Source organism: Manacus candei, unplaced genomic scaffold, assembly GCF_025592945.1.
Source record: "Manacus candei isolate 608988 ecotype Guabito, Panama unplaced genomic scaffold, ASM2559294v1 h1tg000061l, whole genome shotgun sequence".
NCBI classification, from domain to species: Eukaryota; Metazoa; Chordata; class Aves; order Passeriformes; family Pipridae; genus Manacus; species Manacus candei.
Window position 1 is genome coordinate 8544955 of NW_026138109.1, and position 17851 is coordinate 8562805.

General features: G+C 43.8%; 1 protein-coding gene across 16 annotated transcripts in view; it reads right to left on the reverse strand.

Moving 5' to 3' along the window:
• CELF4 (CUGBP Elav-like family member 4) overlaps positions 1-17851 on the reverse strand; it is a 700852-nt gene that overhangs the window by 50859 nt on the left and 632142 nt on the right. For 7 of the 16 annotated variants that reach the window (XR_007907278.1, XM_051804504.1, XM_051804501.1 and 4 more), the window contains 4 exons: positions 14865-15014; positions 3609-3689; positions 2515-2580; positions 785-865 (listed from right to left, as the gene is read on the reverse strand). Coding sequence is in view for 15 of the 16 variants with exons in the window: in XM_051804504.1 (XP_051660464.1) it covers positions 785-865; positions 2515-2580; positions 3609-3689; positions 14865-15014 (378 nt within the window). In the remaining variant the exon portion in view is untranslated. The remainder of the gene's footprint in view (positions 1-784; positions 866-2514; positions 2581-3608; positions 3690-14864; positions 15015-17851) is intronic. The other 9 variants (XM_051804512.1, XM_051804513.1, XM_051804507.1 and 6 more) reach the window with 3 other exon arrangements.

Genomic DNA, 17851 nt, shown 5'->3' on the forward strand with positions numbered 1-17851 from the left:
TCAAAAGGGAGCAGTGGACTCCTTGGAGGACAACTGGAGCTACCCAAGTGGGTTGCCTCTGAGGATTCCACTGCTCCCCACTGACTCTAAAAGGGAAAATTACATGGCACAGTTGTCTCCCAAAGTGTTTACATGCAATAATGTTACATTTACCTCTCCTTACTTTTTGTGTCTTCAGTGAAGCCATCCAATACTGTGAACTAGATTACTCAGGCTCCTCTGATAGTCAATGTAAAGAAATAGGTACCCTTACTACATGATTTTTCTCATCCTGATATAGAAATTGTGCTCTACAAGATCTGATTTCTGTTTCCAGATTACCAGTGGAGGCTGAAAGGACTGGATAAGCTACTGTAAATAGCAGGTCCTTGATCTCCAAATAGCAGGTGTCTGAAATCATGTTACTGGCTTTTAATGAAGGAGTTTCCTACAAAGTTCTTTATTTCAATGCAATTGCATTTTTGTATGTATTCTCAGACACAGACCCCCACTGGACGTTATTGCCTATGTTGCTAGCAGGTCTTTCCATGGCCTGTGCACATCAGCGTTCTCTTCTCCCTGGGGACTGAGGACATATCATCAGCAATTCCCCATGAGCATGTTTCTCCATATTATCCTTTATGACAACGATGTTGTGCCATATATGGAAATGGAGAAACACTCAGTGGACCAGGGATCCAAAGCAACTAGGCGTTTAATGGATACTCTAGGTGTACAAGGAGGGGAACCAACGTGATGGGGATGGCTTGCTGGGGTCACAAAGGAAGACGTCACTTTTACTCACCTTCTCTCTGTTGCTGTGGGATCATGGGAGGTGGCTGTGGGAACGCTTGGCTGATCTGGCCATAAGCAGCAGGATAAGCAGCTACAGGGGAGAGAAAGGGAGAGAAGAAAGAAGGACAGATTTCAGTGCTGGGAAGCGAGGAACTTTCACTCCAAGCCACCATACCAAGCTAGAGGTGGGCTTTCACCCTGCCTTTTGGCTCTGTGAGGGGCCATCTCGTGCAGGCTGAGATGTGGCAGAAGAACCATGGTCGTGCTCCAGGAGGTGCCACATGGCCTTGAGGACCCACCCTCCCTTCAGCTTCGTCAGCAGTAACACCGAGGAGAGCCATGCGGTGTAAATGGGGGTCTCTGCTGAGATCTTTCCCAGCAGACAAGCGCAACCATTCCAGATGGTGACATGAACACATCCATTCTCCAGCTCAGTGTAGAGGGGCCCATGCTGACAGCCACGTGCAGAGAGCGAGCACGCGTTTCCCCTGTGTAATCTCCCTTGTACCCTGATTAATTCCCATGCTCGTAAAAACAATCCGCATGCATGTTTCCTGCCTTCATATGCCCACACACTGTACGGACAGAGTTGCACATACACCCTTGGATATACATTTTCTTTCATGTCCATAGAGACCTCCTCTCTCTCACACAAACACAGTGGAAACAGTGAGCAGCAATTAAACAATTTTCCCCAACTCAGCTCCCCCACCAAGCAAACAAGGGGAGCCATTCACTACCACAGATGGTAGATGATGTGTCTTGCTGCTAAAAATACAGAGTATGGGTCGGCTGCGAGACCAGAGAGAAGGGGATAGGGGCCATGTGTGTGCAGAGGGGTTAATTAACAGCTCAAAGGGTTGAGCTGCTTCCCATCTATCAAACCTCACAAGCAATAAATGACAATAACTAAAACACCAGCAAATGAAGCCCTACATGGAGAATTAAATTAAGTTTCCAGATACAGCGCTGACATGAGATAATAGCCATTCCTCAGTGGGAGCCCATGATCACTCCAGTTACCACAGGAAATAATGACTTTGGGGTGGCAGCTTCCTCGCAACGTTGGCCATGGACACCTCGTGAGGGGAGGCTGAACACGGCGGGGTCGTGGTCTGCACCAGGTCACTTTGGCTGGTGTCAGTCCATCAACTGCAAAGGAGCTGCTCAGCATACAGGGCAACACGAGTGGAGGCTGATCCACTGGGAGCTGTGGAGAAATCTGCTGGGAAGCTGGGAGGATGTCTGTGTATCTCCTAAGTAAGTCTCAGACTAAGTAACTGGGGTATGGCCAGTACACATACCCTAAAAAATGGGTATGTGCAGGCATTACATACCGTGCCAGGCACAGCAGCAGTGGCTTTGCAGGGCCTGCCTGCCTATTTTCTCTCTTTGCTACAGCATTCAGGAGACCTGTTGTAGCAAGTGGCCTCCAAAGCAGTGGCCTGATTTTGGACTTATGAATTGTGCAAGGGCAAACCAGACATGATCCTGCTGATCAAGTTTCACTGAGGTACAGGCCAGCGCGACCAATTCCCTGGGAAAAGGGAGGAGGTTGCTTCCTCTGTGGGAGAAGACCCTGGGCTTGGTGTTTGTGCAAACCTAATCTGGGAGCCTGTGACCCCCAGCTTGCCCCTGTATTAGAAAACACCTCCCTTCTCTCAGCCCCCTGAGGTGTGTTCAGAGATTAATGGCTTTACAGAAGAGAAAGGTTTATTGGGAGAAAGTGTTAATACTAACGACCTGCGTACTGCTGCACTCCAGCGTAGGCTTGCTGCAAGGGGTCTGCTGCAGTGGGGCTCTGTGCTGTGGAGACATAAGAGACAGAAGGAATTAAGGGGTTAAAACATGATAGGCACTCTCCCTTTCTCTTTCATCATCAACATGTGTTGTGAGACAGACAGACCGACCCAGGGGCTGAGGGTTGCGGAAGAGGAGCAGCTTGCCTTGCCCTATGGACAGGACTGCACAGAGCCCCCCAGCATGGCCAAGAGGGTTCTGTCCCCCAGCCATCACCCTGTGAGACCTTGGAGCAGAGGGCAAATAAACCTCTCTCCTCCTTTCCCAAGCTTAAATTATGGATCTGCACTGAGCATGCAGATTTTTGGCATTGCAGTAATCAACCCCAAAGAGCCCTCATCTTAAGCCAGGACTGACACTGTGCTAGGTGCTGTGCAAACTCAGATCTCAGTGACAGCTACAGTCACATGAAACTTTCAATCAGAGCAGAAAACAACAGGGGCATAGCAGGAGGAAGGAGAAGAGAACAAAGCAGTGGCTCCTGTCATCCCCACATCCCTTCGAAGGACTGTGTTGCTGCCAGGCAGCCCCCTGTGAGAGAGAAGAAGCTGGTTGGGGGGGGCGGGGGACACCACTTGTCTGCTCCAGGGAGGATGCTGTGAATCTCTCCATAAGGCATGCAGTCTCTTGCTGGCTTAAAAGTGCATTTTCTCTCTTTACAAGTGAGCATTCCTCCCCACTAAAACTGTTTATTTTTGTGAAACTTTGAAGTCTTGCTCAAATACAACCAAAGCTAGTTAAGATTTTTTTCTCTTTTTCTCCTTTGGTTGATAGGGAGGAAAAAAAGAGAGAAACGTGTTGGATAAGCTCTTTCTTTATCTGCAGCAATAAAAAATTTAAAGCAAAGCTTGGCTGAACCTCCAGTCCAAATGTCACCTTGGCCCTAATATTTCACTTCTTGTTATGAGTTTAATTTGTATTTATTGGTGCTGCACAGTTCTACATTTACACAGTCCCTCCGGCTTATTCCTTGTAGGATGATCCCTTAGGGAGCTGCCACTTTCCCACATCCATCCCACCTTTTTCCTTCTTACCCGCACAGAGGTGTGGCTGGAGGCAAGGCTTGGAGGATGCAAAGGTGGGGGCCTCTTGGAAGGAAATCTGGTGCCATACACCTATCCAAGGAGAGACACTGACTGTATGGCAAAGTGTGGGGGAGGTTGTCAAACGTGAGTATTACAGACCCAAGGAACATGGATTAAGTGTTTTCTTACAGATAGATATACCAGCTTGAAACTTAACTTTAAAGATAACCATTGGTCATGCTAGAAGCTTGCAAGGTCTTGCACTTTTCTCCCAAAATACAAGGAGGAATGATGAGAAGACCAAACTTTGAGGCAGCAAACCCAATTAGCTGGCTAAAGCTTGGAGGCTTCTGTTCATTACAGACATTACTGGACACGTGGGTTTTGAGAATGGGGTAGTCACAGGAAGAAATAAATGGGATTGCAGCCTTAGGTTGAAATAATTACCTAGATGACTTTTGGCAAGTCCCTCAATATGTGTGTATGTGAAATGGGAAAGCACTGCCCTACTGTAGGGATTTTCACTTCTTACAAAGGGGTGTGAGGAGGATATATTAAAACCTGTGGGAGATCAGTGGAGGGCATAGTAGAGACATAAAGCTACATTTTTAAGGAGTAGTTGTTCCAGGAAACTGGAGGAAGTGGTTGGAAAATATAAAAATTGTTTCCACTTACTCCTGTACTCTTGAAGAAGAAACCAAATAAAGTCTATTCTTTTTAACCTCTGCTCAAAATAGTTTTCCTCAAAAAACAGAATGTTGATCATATTGCTCCAGAAGAAAGCTCAACAGCTATGAAAGGTTGAGTCATACACCAGTTCCCACACCCCTTTGGGAGAATGTATCATAATAACTTGGACCCTCCAAAATAACCAAGTCCTGTCAGGTAGAAGATATCTCCTGAGAAAGGTGAGGGAACCTGTGGTGAAATAAGCAAATCTTTCTGAGACAGCTATGGTTTTGCAGATTGCAGTAAAGGAAATGATCTCCCATCTCTGCTCCAAAGGCAACTGCCCCTCCTTCTTTGCACTCATCTGTTTATAGAGCTAGAAGAAGAAATTGTCTTTGCTACCCAGGAAATACAGTTACAGCATTTCATTCCTTTCCAAACGAGTCTGGTTTGGGCATCTTTGTTCTCTCTCTGACCTCCTGACAATTCGCGATGGCTGTCGCTTCATTGACTCAGGAGAAGTCACTAAGCAGGACCTGTCTGACTGTGGTCCTTTCCTTAATTTCTTGCCTCATCTGGGAACATATGGGAACTGCCCAATCTCCCAGCTACAGCTGAGACTGTGCTGAACAGGACCACGTGGCTCACTGGAGAGCTGCTCTCCTTCCTTGCCCCACCTGTGGATATCTCACCTGCCTTTGGAACCTCACTTTGACCATCAGAACTACGACATTCTGCTTAGGAAATATACACTGAAAACCATGGTTCACCTTTAAGATTAAATATTAGAACTGGAGAAATACTTTATTTAAAATGTTTGGGACAACAGGACATTAAATGCAGCGTTTCCCCCTTCCACATTAAAGCTTTTAGAGTTAACTATTTTCCTGAATATTAATGACTTGTCATCAAAGGTAGCATCTAAATGGGTGTTTCTTTCTCACGAGGGTGCCTCATGCCCCAGATCATGCATGGAATTTCGTCTTGGCTCACAGCACATGCAAGCCAGTAGGAAGACTCTGCCCTGGTTTCAGTCAGCTTTGCTCCAAGTTGGAAATCACTTCCTCATAGGAAAAGAAGATGCAAAATGGCTGTTCTAACACACAGGGCTCTTACACTGACCCAAACTTTCCTGGATGCTCTTGAAAAGGAGAGAATTTAAAGCACCTCTGAGGAGGCAGCAACCTGTGGCTTGGGGCTCTGTGTTTTACGTGTAGTCTCATACCCTACCTTTGGCCACTTGGGAGAAGTAGTTATGGTAAGTCACAGCCAGCAGGAATTTAACTTGGCAGTTCTTAAAAACAAAAGTGATGATCTCTGCTCACTGCAGAACTCTCCTTCCTTAGCCTGATGATTGTGTTTACTGAGCAAATGAAGATGTGTCTCCAGTACAGTGGATGTGTCCGTGCTGGCCAATATGGCCTATGAAGATGCAGGGACACAGACTCCAGCGTTGGCTGGGCACCCTGGTAGGAAGCCAAGGCATCTTGGGCAGCCATGAGCATATCTTCATGCTGCTGCTCACTCTGCCAGAGGAATTAAACCTAGGAAAGGGCATAACTGCCTGCACTCCCAGCTGTAGCATGCATGAAGCCAACAGTTGATATTGATCCAGAAATCTCAAGACACAGATTAGACATTTGAGGATGTTGTGTCCCTACTGTGTTCAGTAAAGTGACAGCCTTCTTACATACTAATGATCCATGAGAAGTTCAGCAGGGGCTCAGATGTAGGAGATGTATGAGAGTCAACCCACTGCAGAAGTTTTGTATGGCTGTAGCACACCACGTGCTAAAATTCAAAGCGATGGGGAGATAGGAGTCATTTCTGTGTCCCAACACAAGGAGAACCATGAGTTAAAAGTTGCTTTATTCCTTCATAAGACACACGTCATAGGTTGTGTGCCCCTGTGGCCTTCACATAGATCATTAGGTAGGAGAGTTACCCTGTCTCAGCCACCCTTTCTCCCCATCCAGCTTGCCAGTCTTCTTTGTTACTGCAAATAATAGTTGAACACAAGCATGTGGGGCTGGGAACAGACCTCAGCTCCTCAGCTCTGTGTACTGCCTGTGCTAGGTTGTGACCCCACAGTGGTCTGTAAGGTAAATAACTCAGTAAGAGCTGGTAAGAGCTATAGGGATATAGGAGGCACTAGATGAGGGACATGGATTACATAAAGCACCTTGAAGGGGCTTTTGGGCCAGAACTAGCATGTCTCTAAGTTGTGACATCATCCAAAAACCTCTGATGTGCTGGTGACTCTGCGTAAATAAGTCTACAGATAACATCTGAAGCAGCTTTCCTTCTGGCCAGACTCATGGAGATGTCATGTCCAACATATGGACGTTTCTGAGATTAAAGGTGATGTAATGTACATGCTGAGGATCACCTGGTGGAAGGAAAAATGCAGAGAGGTTCCTGAGAGGCCAGAGGACAACTATCAATCATGTCAGCTCTGCTGAAGTCCCTGTGGCCTTGCTGCTTTGCAGGAGCTGAAGATCTGGCCTTGCTAGGGCAAACTAAAGGTATACTGTGAAAACAGATGCTAATAGTAACTTCATTTGTCAGCTCAGGGCAAGAGTCTTATCCCTGGACATCTCCTCTATATTAATTTGATCATTTCCATATCTCCATGGGAAAAATCCTGCTCAGATACAGTTGTCTCTTTGCAAGATGATCCCGGCCAAGATGCCACAAGGTGACCATGGCAGATAACCTTCCATAAACCTGGAGATATAAAACAAGCCAATGACCTACTATATGGCCATAAATATAAATTTAACGAAGGCAGTACTTATTCATTAGGCAGAAGTCAAGAAATGACTCCCAAGTCCTTCAAAGAAAGTAGATCTGTTAATGTCACTTTCCAAATCCTCTGCCTGATGCCAAAAAGTGAGGATGATTTCCCAAGTCAGCATGAAATACCAGTGCTTTAAAATTAACACCAGGAAGGTTTTTTACTACAGATATATCTCTAGATTGAAATCCAACTTTTTAAAGGGGCATTTAGTTATTGTTGGGCCTGACATTTAGCTTTTGTCAGAGAGTGAATGAATGGAGGTGGCAGAATGAAGCACGTTGTTAAAAATAAATAAAATTGGTTTAAGTGATGTTCTATAAAGAATCTCTCCTGAGATGTCAGTAGCCCTGCTACAGTGTCTGGCCAAGACAAGCTGTTATATGGGTGCTTCAAGTGAAAATGGCTGCAGGGGACAGAGGGTTGGAGTCTGCTGTGATAGTCAGGAGTGTAAATCAGGAAGATCTGCACCTAAACCAGTGGGCTGGTGAGGAAAAAGGATGATGGTTACTGTCTGAGGCATCAAAAGGGGGTCCTCCATACCCCTCAGCGGACTATGGGACAGCCTCCCTGTCCCAGCTCAGGGTATGAGAAAGTCAAAGTGATCTCTGAAACCAGAAGGGGCCAGTCCTTCTGAGAGACAAAAGCAGGATCTGGCTCATTTTAGGCCCCTAAGGCACCTTGGGACTTCATTTTGGTGGAAGGAGTCAGCTTACAACTGTATGATACTCTCTCCACTCCCTGCTTCTGACATTTTGTGCATTTTTTTGACAGACATGCTCAATTCCATCTATTTCACCCTGTTTTGAAGAGATGCTTCCTATAGGGGTCTGAAACAGCAAGTTATCAACTGGATCCACAGCTTTGTGGTCTGCCCCATCTATTCTTTCCTCCTACTGTCTCAAAGGTATTTTACACCTCTCCCAGGAGCTGCAGCTTGGCCACTATCACCTTTGGGAAGGTGGATAGGGGAGGAGGGTGATCAAAGAGAGGCAGTGTTGTTTAGTTAGTGTGGGGGGTAATAACATAATGAGAGGAAAAAAAATCTATGTGAAGGCCAGGATTAAAATAAATAAATAACTGAGTGGGAGGGCTCTATTCACCTTCTCCTTAAATCCAATTTAAATCACTCTCTACAGCCCTAATCTATATCCATAATTATATCATTTCGTACAACAAGCTTGCGAGAGGTCTTAAGAAATTTATGTAGATTAAAATTCATGGGTGCCATAGTACAGATTCCATATTATTAAGATTGATTAGGACAGCTGATGCTGTGATTAAAGAAGCCAGCGTTTACTGTTGTAATTAATTAGGTATTCAGACACAACAATAACTGCAATAACGGAAAGAATGTGCTGATCTGGCAGAAAACAGAGGCTGATCCCTTGTTTTATAGTCTCGTTTTGCCATTTAGGGGTGGACACCACTCAGTTAAAGTCATGTTGTCCCACTGTCTCTTCCCCTACGTATCAAAAGAGCAAAGAAATTGAGGGCTTTTGTGCCCTCTGCTTCATCCTGTTAATAGGAAAAGCCATTTTGGTAGCATCCCCAGGTATTGTAGATGCTTGTTTAGGACAACATATAGTCCTACTATAAAATTCATATAGTTCAATTTTGGAAAACAGGGGTATCTTTATTATTTTCTTGGTAGTCCCACCTCCAAGCCCCATCCCTAATTGGGTCCCTTGTGAGATGGAGACCAAACAAAAACATGACAGGAGACATGTCTGGCAATGAAGAGCTTTCAGTGAGCAAAGTAAGAAAGACACAGAAGACCCAGAAATGCAGACAGGTGGACGTGGCTAGTCAAGGTGATGAGCTAAATCAATAGCAAAGCCAGGGCCAGACATCCCTCTCTTTGTCTAAGGCCATAATCTCAGAAGTCAGGGTCAGGTTTTAAAAGCTATTAAGGTACTCTAAATCCATATTTTTGGGGAGCTTTGTTTAAGTCATCTTTAAAAAAAAAGCTCAAGGTCTTAACTCACATAGACGCTACTGAAAACACAGCACAGAACCTGATTTGTGTTTAAACTTTTTCCAGATCAGAGGAGAAAACACTTTGGCTCTGGAAAGGCTTACACAACTGCTTTAAACAACCTCATTCATTACAGCTGCAGCATGGTCATTGGAAGTACATGGCATCATTAAAGTAGCTTAGACTACAATTGAAGATGGCAACTTGTTATTATATTTTTAATGAGTGCATTCCCTCACTTATTTATTTTACCAGTAAAGTGTGGTTTATGGCACAAGGCAGATTGTTACAAATGGGTCAAATAAATGCTTTCTAGTCATAATGATGTCTCAGGTGCTCTCTGTTGCAGTTTTGAAATTGCTGATACAAAATATGAACAGGAAAGCTCTCACCTGGAGATTTAGGGTGGGCAAACAGAACACAGACAGAGATTTCCTGTAGTGAAGAAGTTAGTCCCAGGGTAGCCGAGCCAGGCACAATTCTAGGGCATAGTGTGTGCCTGGACCAAATGTTGTGGGGTTTGATTTTCATCCTGGACCTTCTAAAGGTGCAGGTGGGTCACTCTTTTTCTGTTCTCCTGATTCATCTTGTATCTAAACTCTTCTTGACTGACATCTTTTGGGTCTGAAATGTCAGGGTAGATGTCGGGGTGTGGGAAGCCATTTCTTTTCTTTCTCTGCACAAGCAAAGTCCTAATCTTGCCCACTGCCACTGGATGGATGATCAGGACTGACACTGGACTCACTTGTCTGGAGCAGCAGCTTGCCCACCAGCAGTGCTACTAGTCATTGACAAGCTAATAGATAAGGCTGTCATATTATCATGCCGGGCACTCCTCCCCTACAGAATTAGTTTAGATGAAAATAATAATTACACTTGGAATTTGAATCCTGTCTCTGCTGGCAATGGGTGAAGTAAGTGACTGCCTGATATCTCTTCACTGACCCAGCTAAAATGAATTGATGGTCTTGGTTCAGTTACTAAGACATGAGTTCCTGCAGAACTCGGTGGGGGACACCCTTACTGCCAGTCTCAGCAGTGGCTTGGAAACATGTGGGCATAAAGGCTTGTCTTGTACTGAGAGCTAGTGCTCACAAGAGAGGGCTGGACCCCAAACAGGGTATGAAGTGGAGACTGCTAGCCCACTGTGCAGCCAAAGGAGGGGGTTGGTGGAGAAACTTCCGCTATGTCTGCAGAGAGGAGACACGGAGCTAGTCCTGTCAGTGGTGGGCAGTCAGAAAGAGAACCACAGTGTGCCTGAAAATAGTAAATGAGATGATAAGTTTTTAATGTATTATGAGGAACTGAGGGAACTTAGCTTTTGTTTTCCTCAGCAACCTAAACCCAGAGCAAATGCACTGAGTCAGAATCAGAGAACATCCTGAGTTGAAAGGGATCCATAAGGATCATCAAAATCCAACTCCTGGCCCTACACAGGAGAACCCCAAGAATCACACTGTGGACCTTAGAGCACTGTCCAAATGCTTCTTGATGTATGTCAGGCTTGGTGCTGTGATCACTTTCCTGGAAAGCCTGTTGCAGTGCCCAGCCACCCTCTGGGTGAAGAACTTTTTCATGATATCCAACCTAAACCTCCCCTGACACAACTTCATGCTGTGTGACCAGAGAGAAGAGATCAGTGCCTGGCCCTCTACATCCCCTCACGAGGAAGATGAAGAACTCAGCATCTGTGAAAGCATTCCCCATCTAAGGTTCCACAAAGCTGACACACCACTGATCCATCCCTGGTGCTGGATAAGCTGTAGATCCCTCAACTCAGAAGGAATAAGGTTGTAGGATGTTATGTAGTGTATTTCCACATTTTTCTGGGCACATCACTGGAATATCATGGAGCAGTCTTCACTTTTCTGAGAGCTCTGCTTTGTTTCCTCTTCCAGTTTCCTCATTTCACTGATTCTTTGACAGCCAATCCCTTCTCTCTCTTGTTTACTGCCCTTTGGTCTCATGATTTTCTCGTCTCTCCCTCCCTTTCTCTTTCCAAAGAGGTTTTATCTTTGAAGAGAGTATTTTGTGCATTCCCTCACAATGCAATTCAGTAGGGCAGGACCTGTTACCAGAAAGCAGAATTCTGATGAGGTGAGACACTGCAGAAACCATTGCAGATGGTCTCTACTGTTATTGTACATCACACATGGTTACAAGAGAGGCTCTGGGCTCTGGGTGGCTAAGAAGCTTTGGCAGAAGAGCACAGTCCCTGCTACTATGACTAATGTGGAAATGGCAAAAGCTCTTGTGCTGCTGCAAAGTGACTCACAGTATCATGGCACAACAGATTATGCTCTTTGTCCCCACTATATATTGTGACACATTGCCACGTTCAATAGCTCTGCAAGCTGAAAGATTAAAGGGCAGGAATTAATATACAAAAAGGTCAAATCTCCAAAGGGGCTCAGGCTAGTGAAAAGGGAAATACTCGCTACCTTGTTATTCACTCCATGCCAAAAAGTGCACTGAGGCATTATGTACTGGTTGATCTTGGAGAAGGTGAGACCTTGGCTTACAAAGAGTATGCTTCCAAGGAATGGTTTTCCAGTGCTACTGCATGAATCCATAGACTGATCAGATGCACAGAAAAAGCTAATTCCTGCAGGGACAAGGCCTGTGATGAAAGGCCTGGTGAGTAGGGATGTTTTACCTACTCTGGCCTTTGCCGCAAAGCCATGGATGGTTTGATAGTCTAACTCAAATGATACCGTGTATGTCCCTTCTGCAGTCAGAGGGAATCTTAAAAAAAGAGTACAGAGGAAGACAGAGAGAAAAAAAATTGAAATTAAAGAGTAAATACAATTGCATCATGTGGATATGTTTTTACAAATATTGTGGAATTCTGGAGTCCTTTAGATGCAATATCAAAAATATTACAGCTAGTCACAAAGGTGAACATGTAGACAAACTGCACATTTAATTGAATTTATTTGGGTCGGAATAGTATGGATGTCATGCCTCTATAGATGTTCATTGTCCTGTTTTGCTATTTTCAGACAACAAAGAACATTCTGCTACAGGATATAATGGTGTGAACCCACATTTGAGGATTTTTTTTGTGGAGCATGAGAGCAACATTCAGGCTTTAAACAATATATGGCGAGTCATAATCATAGCAAGACTATGATTATGTACATAATACTGCAGTAGTCTTAGCCACTTTCAGAATGAGAGATATACCATAAAGGGAAGTTGTTTGGAAGATGCTGACTTTGGACGGGGACTGTCATGTTCTTTTCTTCTCTATAGTGTTAATGCAATTGCTTGCTTGGTCGTAATATTTTATTTTTACCCTTGCATTTAGAAACAGAGACATGCAGAACTACAGGGCAGTGCCAGTAACAGATGCAACAGAGGAAAGTGTAAAAAATCCCATAATGAACAATGATGGAATAAGCTGCCCAGTGATGAAAATTTCTTTCTAACCCCAAGCAATTAGTGGCTGGCTTATATTATAAAGCATGAAGTTTTGTGTCCTATCTACATTTTATCCAGTCTAATATGGCTGTGGATGTTCTCATTACCCATATAAATGACTAATCCTTTTATTTTTTATGCTACTAAGCTCCAGGACTCAATAAAGCCTGTGGCAAGGAGTAGAGTTTTGGAGAGTGCATAAACGCTCATGAGAAGGAAGAGAATTAGATGGAGCAAACACATGATGTAAGTTACATGGGCTTGCTTTCAGTGTTTCAGGGACAGACAAAAGTAAAATGAGAGGTGAGTGTTTGACCTGCCACTGTTCCCTTTACACCTCTGGTATAACTTAAGATGTCACTAAGTTATGGGGAAGCTGAGCACCGAAAAAGACAAATATATTGCTGAAGACATGCTGAGATAAATTCAAACTTTATACAGAGCAGACTATTTAGATGTCAGCTTTACTGGCAGGAAGGAGTCTCTCTGCCTGCAGTGAAGAGGAGCAAGGATGGCTGTTACCTTTTAGTGTGTCGGGCTTTTGGTGTTTGTGCAGGGACTTACTGTGAATTGCTGGCTGAGCAAGTCTCTCTGAAACTCAGAGAGAATCAGATTAAGGCCATTGACTTTTATATAATCATGGATGAAATACCTAACTGAAAGGCTTCTTTAATTATGGGGATAGTTGGGGGTAGTAACAAAAGCTCAAGTCATTAAGATTCATCTAGAAAGAACATCTTTTCTCTGATATCCACAGTAATGGATCATGGAAGATTAGCTAAAAGGAGCTAGATAAACCAGGAAAAAAGACAAGACACATAAATGGATGAATAAACAGAGAGATGATAGACTGGCAAACAGGTAGAAACTGAAATAAATGGACGGTAGAACAGATGGTTATGTTTATGTAACCTTAAAGACAGCTTTCTTGATGCTGTGGTTGAGTTCACTGAGCATACTAAAGGCTCTTTGCAATGTTCTGGTGCCTTCACAAGACTCAAAATCTCCCCTGCCCTTAAGCTGCTACAAAAACATATATACATGCCTACAACGTTCAGTAGAGTAAGTCCCTTGATTTCAATTCTGCTTAGAGATGAACTCACAGCTACATATTTGCAAAGTGTTTATTGGGAGGAGGATATTTATTTGTCAATACGTAGGTAAGGCTTTTGTGTTTCTATGTTATGTGGTATTTTTCCTTTTGGCACATAAAGTCCCCTGTGATGACGACTCTTCTGAGTTTTCAGGACTGACAGAGATCTAAATAATTATTTTTTTCTCAGGGTTTTTTTGGGCTTTTTGGTTGGAGCATCTGACTCAGTATTTGATTTTCTAACAGTCTAGATCAATCTATGAGCACCCCAGGGTAATATACTCCTTTGCCAGCTGGTGATTAGGATCAATTAGTAACATTTACTTAAATTTTTATTGCTATGATTGTTACTATTAGTATGTATACAGCAATGGTAAAAAATGTCTTCCTAGCAGAAGGAAGAAGGGAGAGGGTTATTGCAAATCTTCAGAATACTGAAAAAATGCAGGTGCACATGAAGAAACGGTAAACTCCTGAGTTCTTGGTGATTGCAGCCTTAGACTGTCTGTATCTTTGTAAACAGAGGCAGATACATGTCCTTTAACCTCCCTCCTTCATCCATGACTGCCAATGCTTGCAAAATCACTCCTTCAGTGCTGGCATCTTTGAGCTAGGCACAGTCTGAATCCCAGCAGTAGTTCTCTGGCAGTGTGACACAAAAAGGTGAACCTGAGCCCATTCAGTGGCTATACTTAATGGAGCTTCAGTCTCCAGGCCTGGTAAGGCAACAGGATTTGGATGCAGTGAGCAATTCAGAGGCCAATACCTGCTCTCTGCACACATGAAGCAGTTTGGGTCAGCAGACATGTGGACCCTTTGGGCTCATCCTCCCAGAGCCATTTGGCTGCAGAGGAATTCCAGGAAGAGTTACCAATGGTGGGTGCTAGCAGATGCAAACAGGCTTAGCACAGCTCTTTTGAGGCCACTCAGGAGCAAGACCCTTGGGTGTAACACTAGGAGATCTACCAGCATGAACTGGTCAGGACTAAGTGCAATTTTCAGCTGAAGCAAAACATGCTGGTTGTCCTGACTATATTCACCAGACACGCTATCCAGCAACTGAGCACTCAAATATTCAGAACCAAGTTTTTTCACCTCCAACATGCCCTTGATGTTTATCATCCAGATTGAACTTTTTAACTACTGTAGCTGCGTAAGACCTCAAACAGCGATGTGGGGGTGAGTCCTGATGGTGTGAGGCATAATCCCTCTGAGGTCTCTCTTGTTGGACAAAGCCTGTGGATGTGGACAGCCTTCCCTAACACTGAGGGAGCAGGTTGTGGGCACAGCATGGGTCTGGCTTACCTGGATAAGGGTGAATGCCATTAGCAAACACGGCTTCTGCAGCTGGCTGCCCATTAGCCTGCGGCGGGAGGCCAGTGAAACCATTCACCCCAATTGGAGATGGGATGCTAGGCACAGCTGGTGCAGTTATGCCAGGAGGCGTGCTTCCACCTGCAAACAGGGAGGACACGATGTCAGAGCTGGTGAGTACTGGAAACAACAACAACTACATGGAGAAAACTGCTGACACAACAGCTGTGACCACTAGACAGAAACCTCCCAATAATCCAAGAAATGAAAAATCTTCCAAGCTGCTGAGCAAGTGAAGGGACTGCTTGCCATTGCTCCTCTGTTCAGGAAGCATTTAAGAAAGGCTTGCAAATCTTTCAGAATTTCTCAGCTCTACCTTTCTACAGCAGTTCCTCTCAATTTCCCTTTGGAGCTCTGTGTGTGTACTGACTTCCAGGACTACTCTCTCTGCAGACTCCCAGGATAGACCTTTCACATACAAACTGATTCTGAACTTTCTCAGCACTAGGGATCCTTACAAGGCTTGGCAAGTTGATTCACAACCTAAAGGTAGCCAGCGATACTTTTTTTAAATGTCACTCTTTGGCTCAAACTTGACTTTATAGAGTTTTGACAGACTTCTCCCAGTGAATAGGGGCAAATTTTGGGCTAGGTTTGTTCCTATCATGGAATCATCCTCCTTTCTTTCTTTTCTGACGCATCCTATTGGGGACTCCAATGCTGCTGTTTCAGAAGAACAAATTAGTCTTTATGTTTTGGGTGAGATCTTGTCACCCACTGGTAGAGAATTCTTGAATTTCTGGGGATAGAATTAAATCCCTCTGCTACCTCATTGTCTGCTCCTGTATCTATGTTTAAAATGACTGGACAGTCTGTTCTTCTTCTGACATAGTCAGGATAGTTTTAGGGACCAAAAATGAGTTTTCAAACATGCTGAAATAGTATTTTTCTCTTGGTGGCTGTGTGTGGGAAGTCTAACTATATAATCTTGAGCAATATCTTTCTGTGTCAAGGTATACTACGGGTAGAAAACACCATTTTTGCAGTAACCTCTTTTTTAAACCAATTGCAGATATTTTCTTCACCACAAGAGTATTCCATGGTGGGTAAGTCCAGTAACACAATTTAATGACTGCTTAAATCTGTGTTGGTGCTTTAAGAAAGCCAATACAAATGGATGAGGTGGTTTAATATGTTCAGATTTGAGTAGCCCAAAAAATAGGCAGTATTTCAACTCATTTCTTATACCCTGGGCAGACAAGCTGCTGCTTCCCCTTTGCTTATTTAAATGGTGTTGGCCTTTAAAAATGCCCTCTGTGGAGGTACAGGGAGCCAGCAGTGGCAACTGAAGTCCAAAGGCAATGCTCTTAGCATATGCCATCAGCTTGCAAATCACAAAGGCTACTTAAAATTTCAGTTGCTTTTCTGGATCTCTCCTTTATTTGCATAGAAAATGTAAGTAATTTTTTTCTAAAATTGCAACAAGGGATTTGTGCTAGCTATTTTGTGCATGTCTAAGGAAGTTTAGGCACATTCATTGGAATTTTTTAATTTTCTTCTTATAAAGAACCCCCCTGGAGAGGTCAGATCTGTAGCTGGAGTAAAACTGGCATAATGCCACTGCAGAGAACAAATGGTGGTGGTGGATGCCAGTTGTGGATTTCATCCCTCGTTTGAGATCTCTTGCTGCAGCTACACCAGGTGCAGATTTACAGCACAGAGGGAGGGAGGGAGGGAGGAAGGGAGGGAGAAGAGAAGGAAGGAAGGAAAGCCTAAATGAAATTTCATTTCTAACGTCTCTTTGCAGTTAACAGAGTAGCAGATCCTCTGCCAGACCCACTTTTCACCCACATTGTAGCAGAGATGGGAGAAATGTAAAACCTGAACCAAACTTTCAGAGATGTTAAATTAATTGCCTCACAACTACGGGTGGTGTGTGAGATAAACCTGAGTCTTGATGGAGAACTGTTAAAATGGCAGCAAACAGCATTAAATTTTTTCTGGTCTGAATTACCCACTGGGACTGCCTATCACCACCCACACTGACTGCAGGCCAGCCAGGTGACTATATTAAATGAGAGGTCTGACTTTTGCATGGTCACAGCCAGATAAGATGGATATTGTCTCTCATCTGTTAGATTTGGCTGGATCCAAAACTCTCTGAGTTTGCAGGTCCCATAAGCCTGAATTAAGTCATGGCCATGTCGCAAGGAACCCTCTCTCCTAGAGGTGGGACACACAGGAAACCAACTAGATTAGGAGCCCTGAAGATATCAGCATAGAGGCTGAGCCAATACCTCCAATGCCTCTAGGACTCCTGGGTTACCAGCATCTTTTTTTCTAGCACAATTTTTCTTTTGCTTAGGAAAGATCAAAACACTTCCTTTTTACTTTTTCAATGTTCCAAACACTTTTTCTGATGCCTGTTTTTTTTTTTTTTCCAGAGAACTTTGAAATATTTCATTTTCATTCCAAGGCAGAACAAAGATATACTTCAATGACTGGAAATCCTGCTATGAAGCAGAATGATCATTTTCCATTTGGCTTTCTGAATGCTAACAAAAACCAGCAGGAGAATTCATGTTAGGCTTCAGATATCTCCTGGCCACTCAGAAATCACTGCTAGTGTTGTAGGCTTGCTTGCTCAGAAATTATGTGAAACATTTTCTATGCATCTTATAACATGCTTTGTGAGTGTTGTAGTAATACAAGGAGTAATTTCAAAGTCTAAACATTTCTCCTAAGGAATAATTGTCAATGGATATTTCCACAACCCACCACAGAGGTTTTTCATGAAGGAAGTTACTCATTCAAGGTAAATCTGCAATAATACCAAAGTGAATAGGCTCTGTGATTGAAAATATGTCATTAGGAGAGTGCAAAATTGGCCACCATGAAAGACATCAGGGGATCATCTAAACCAGCATCTTATTTTCAATAATGACCAGTCATGAGTGATCCAGAGAGCATGTAAAAAA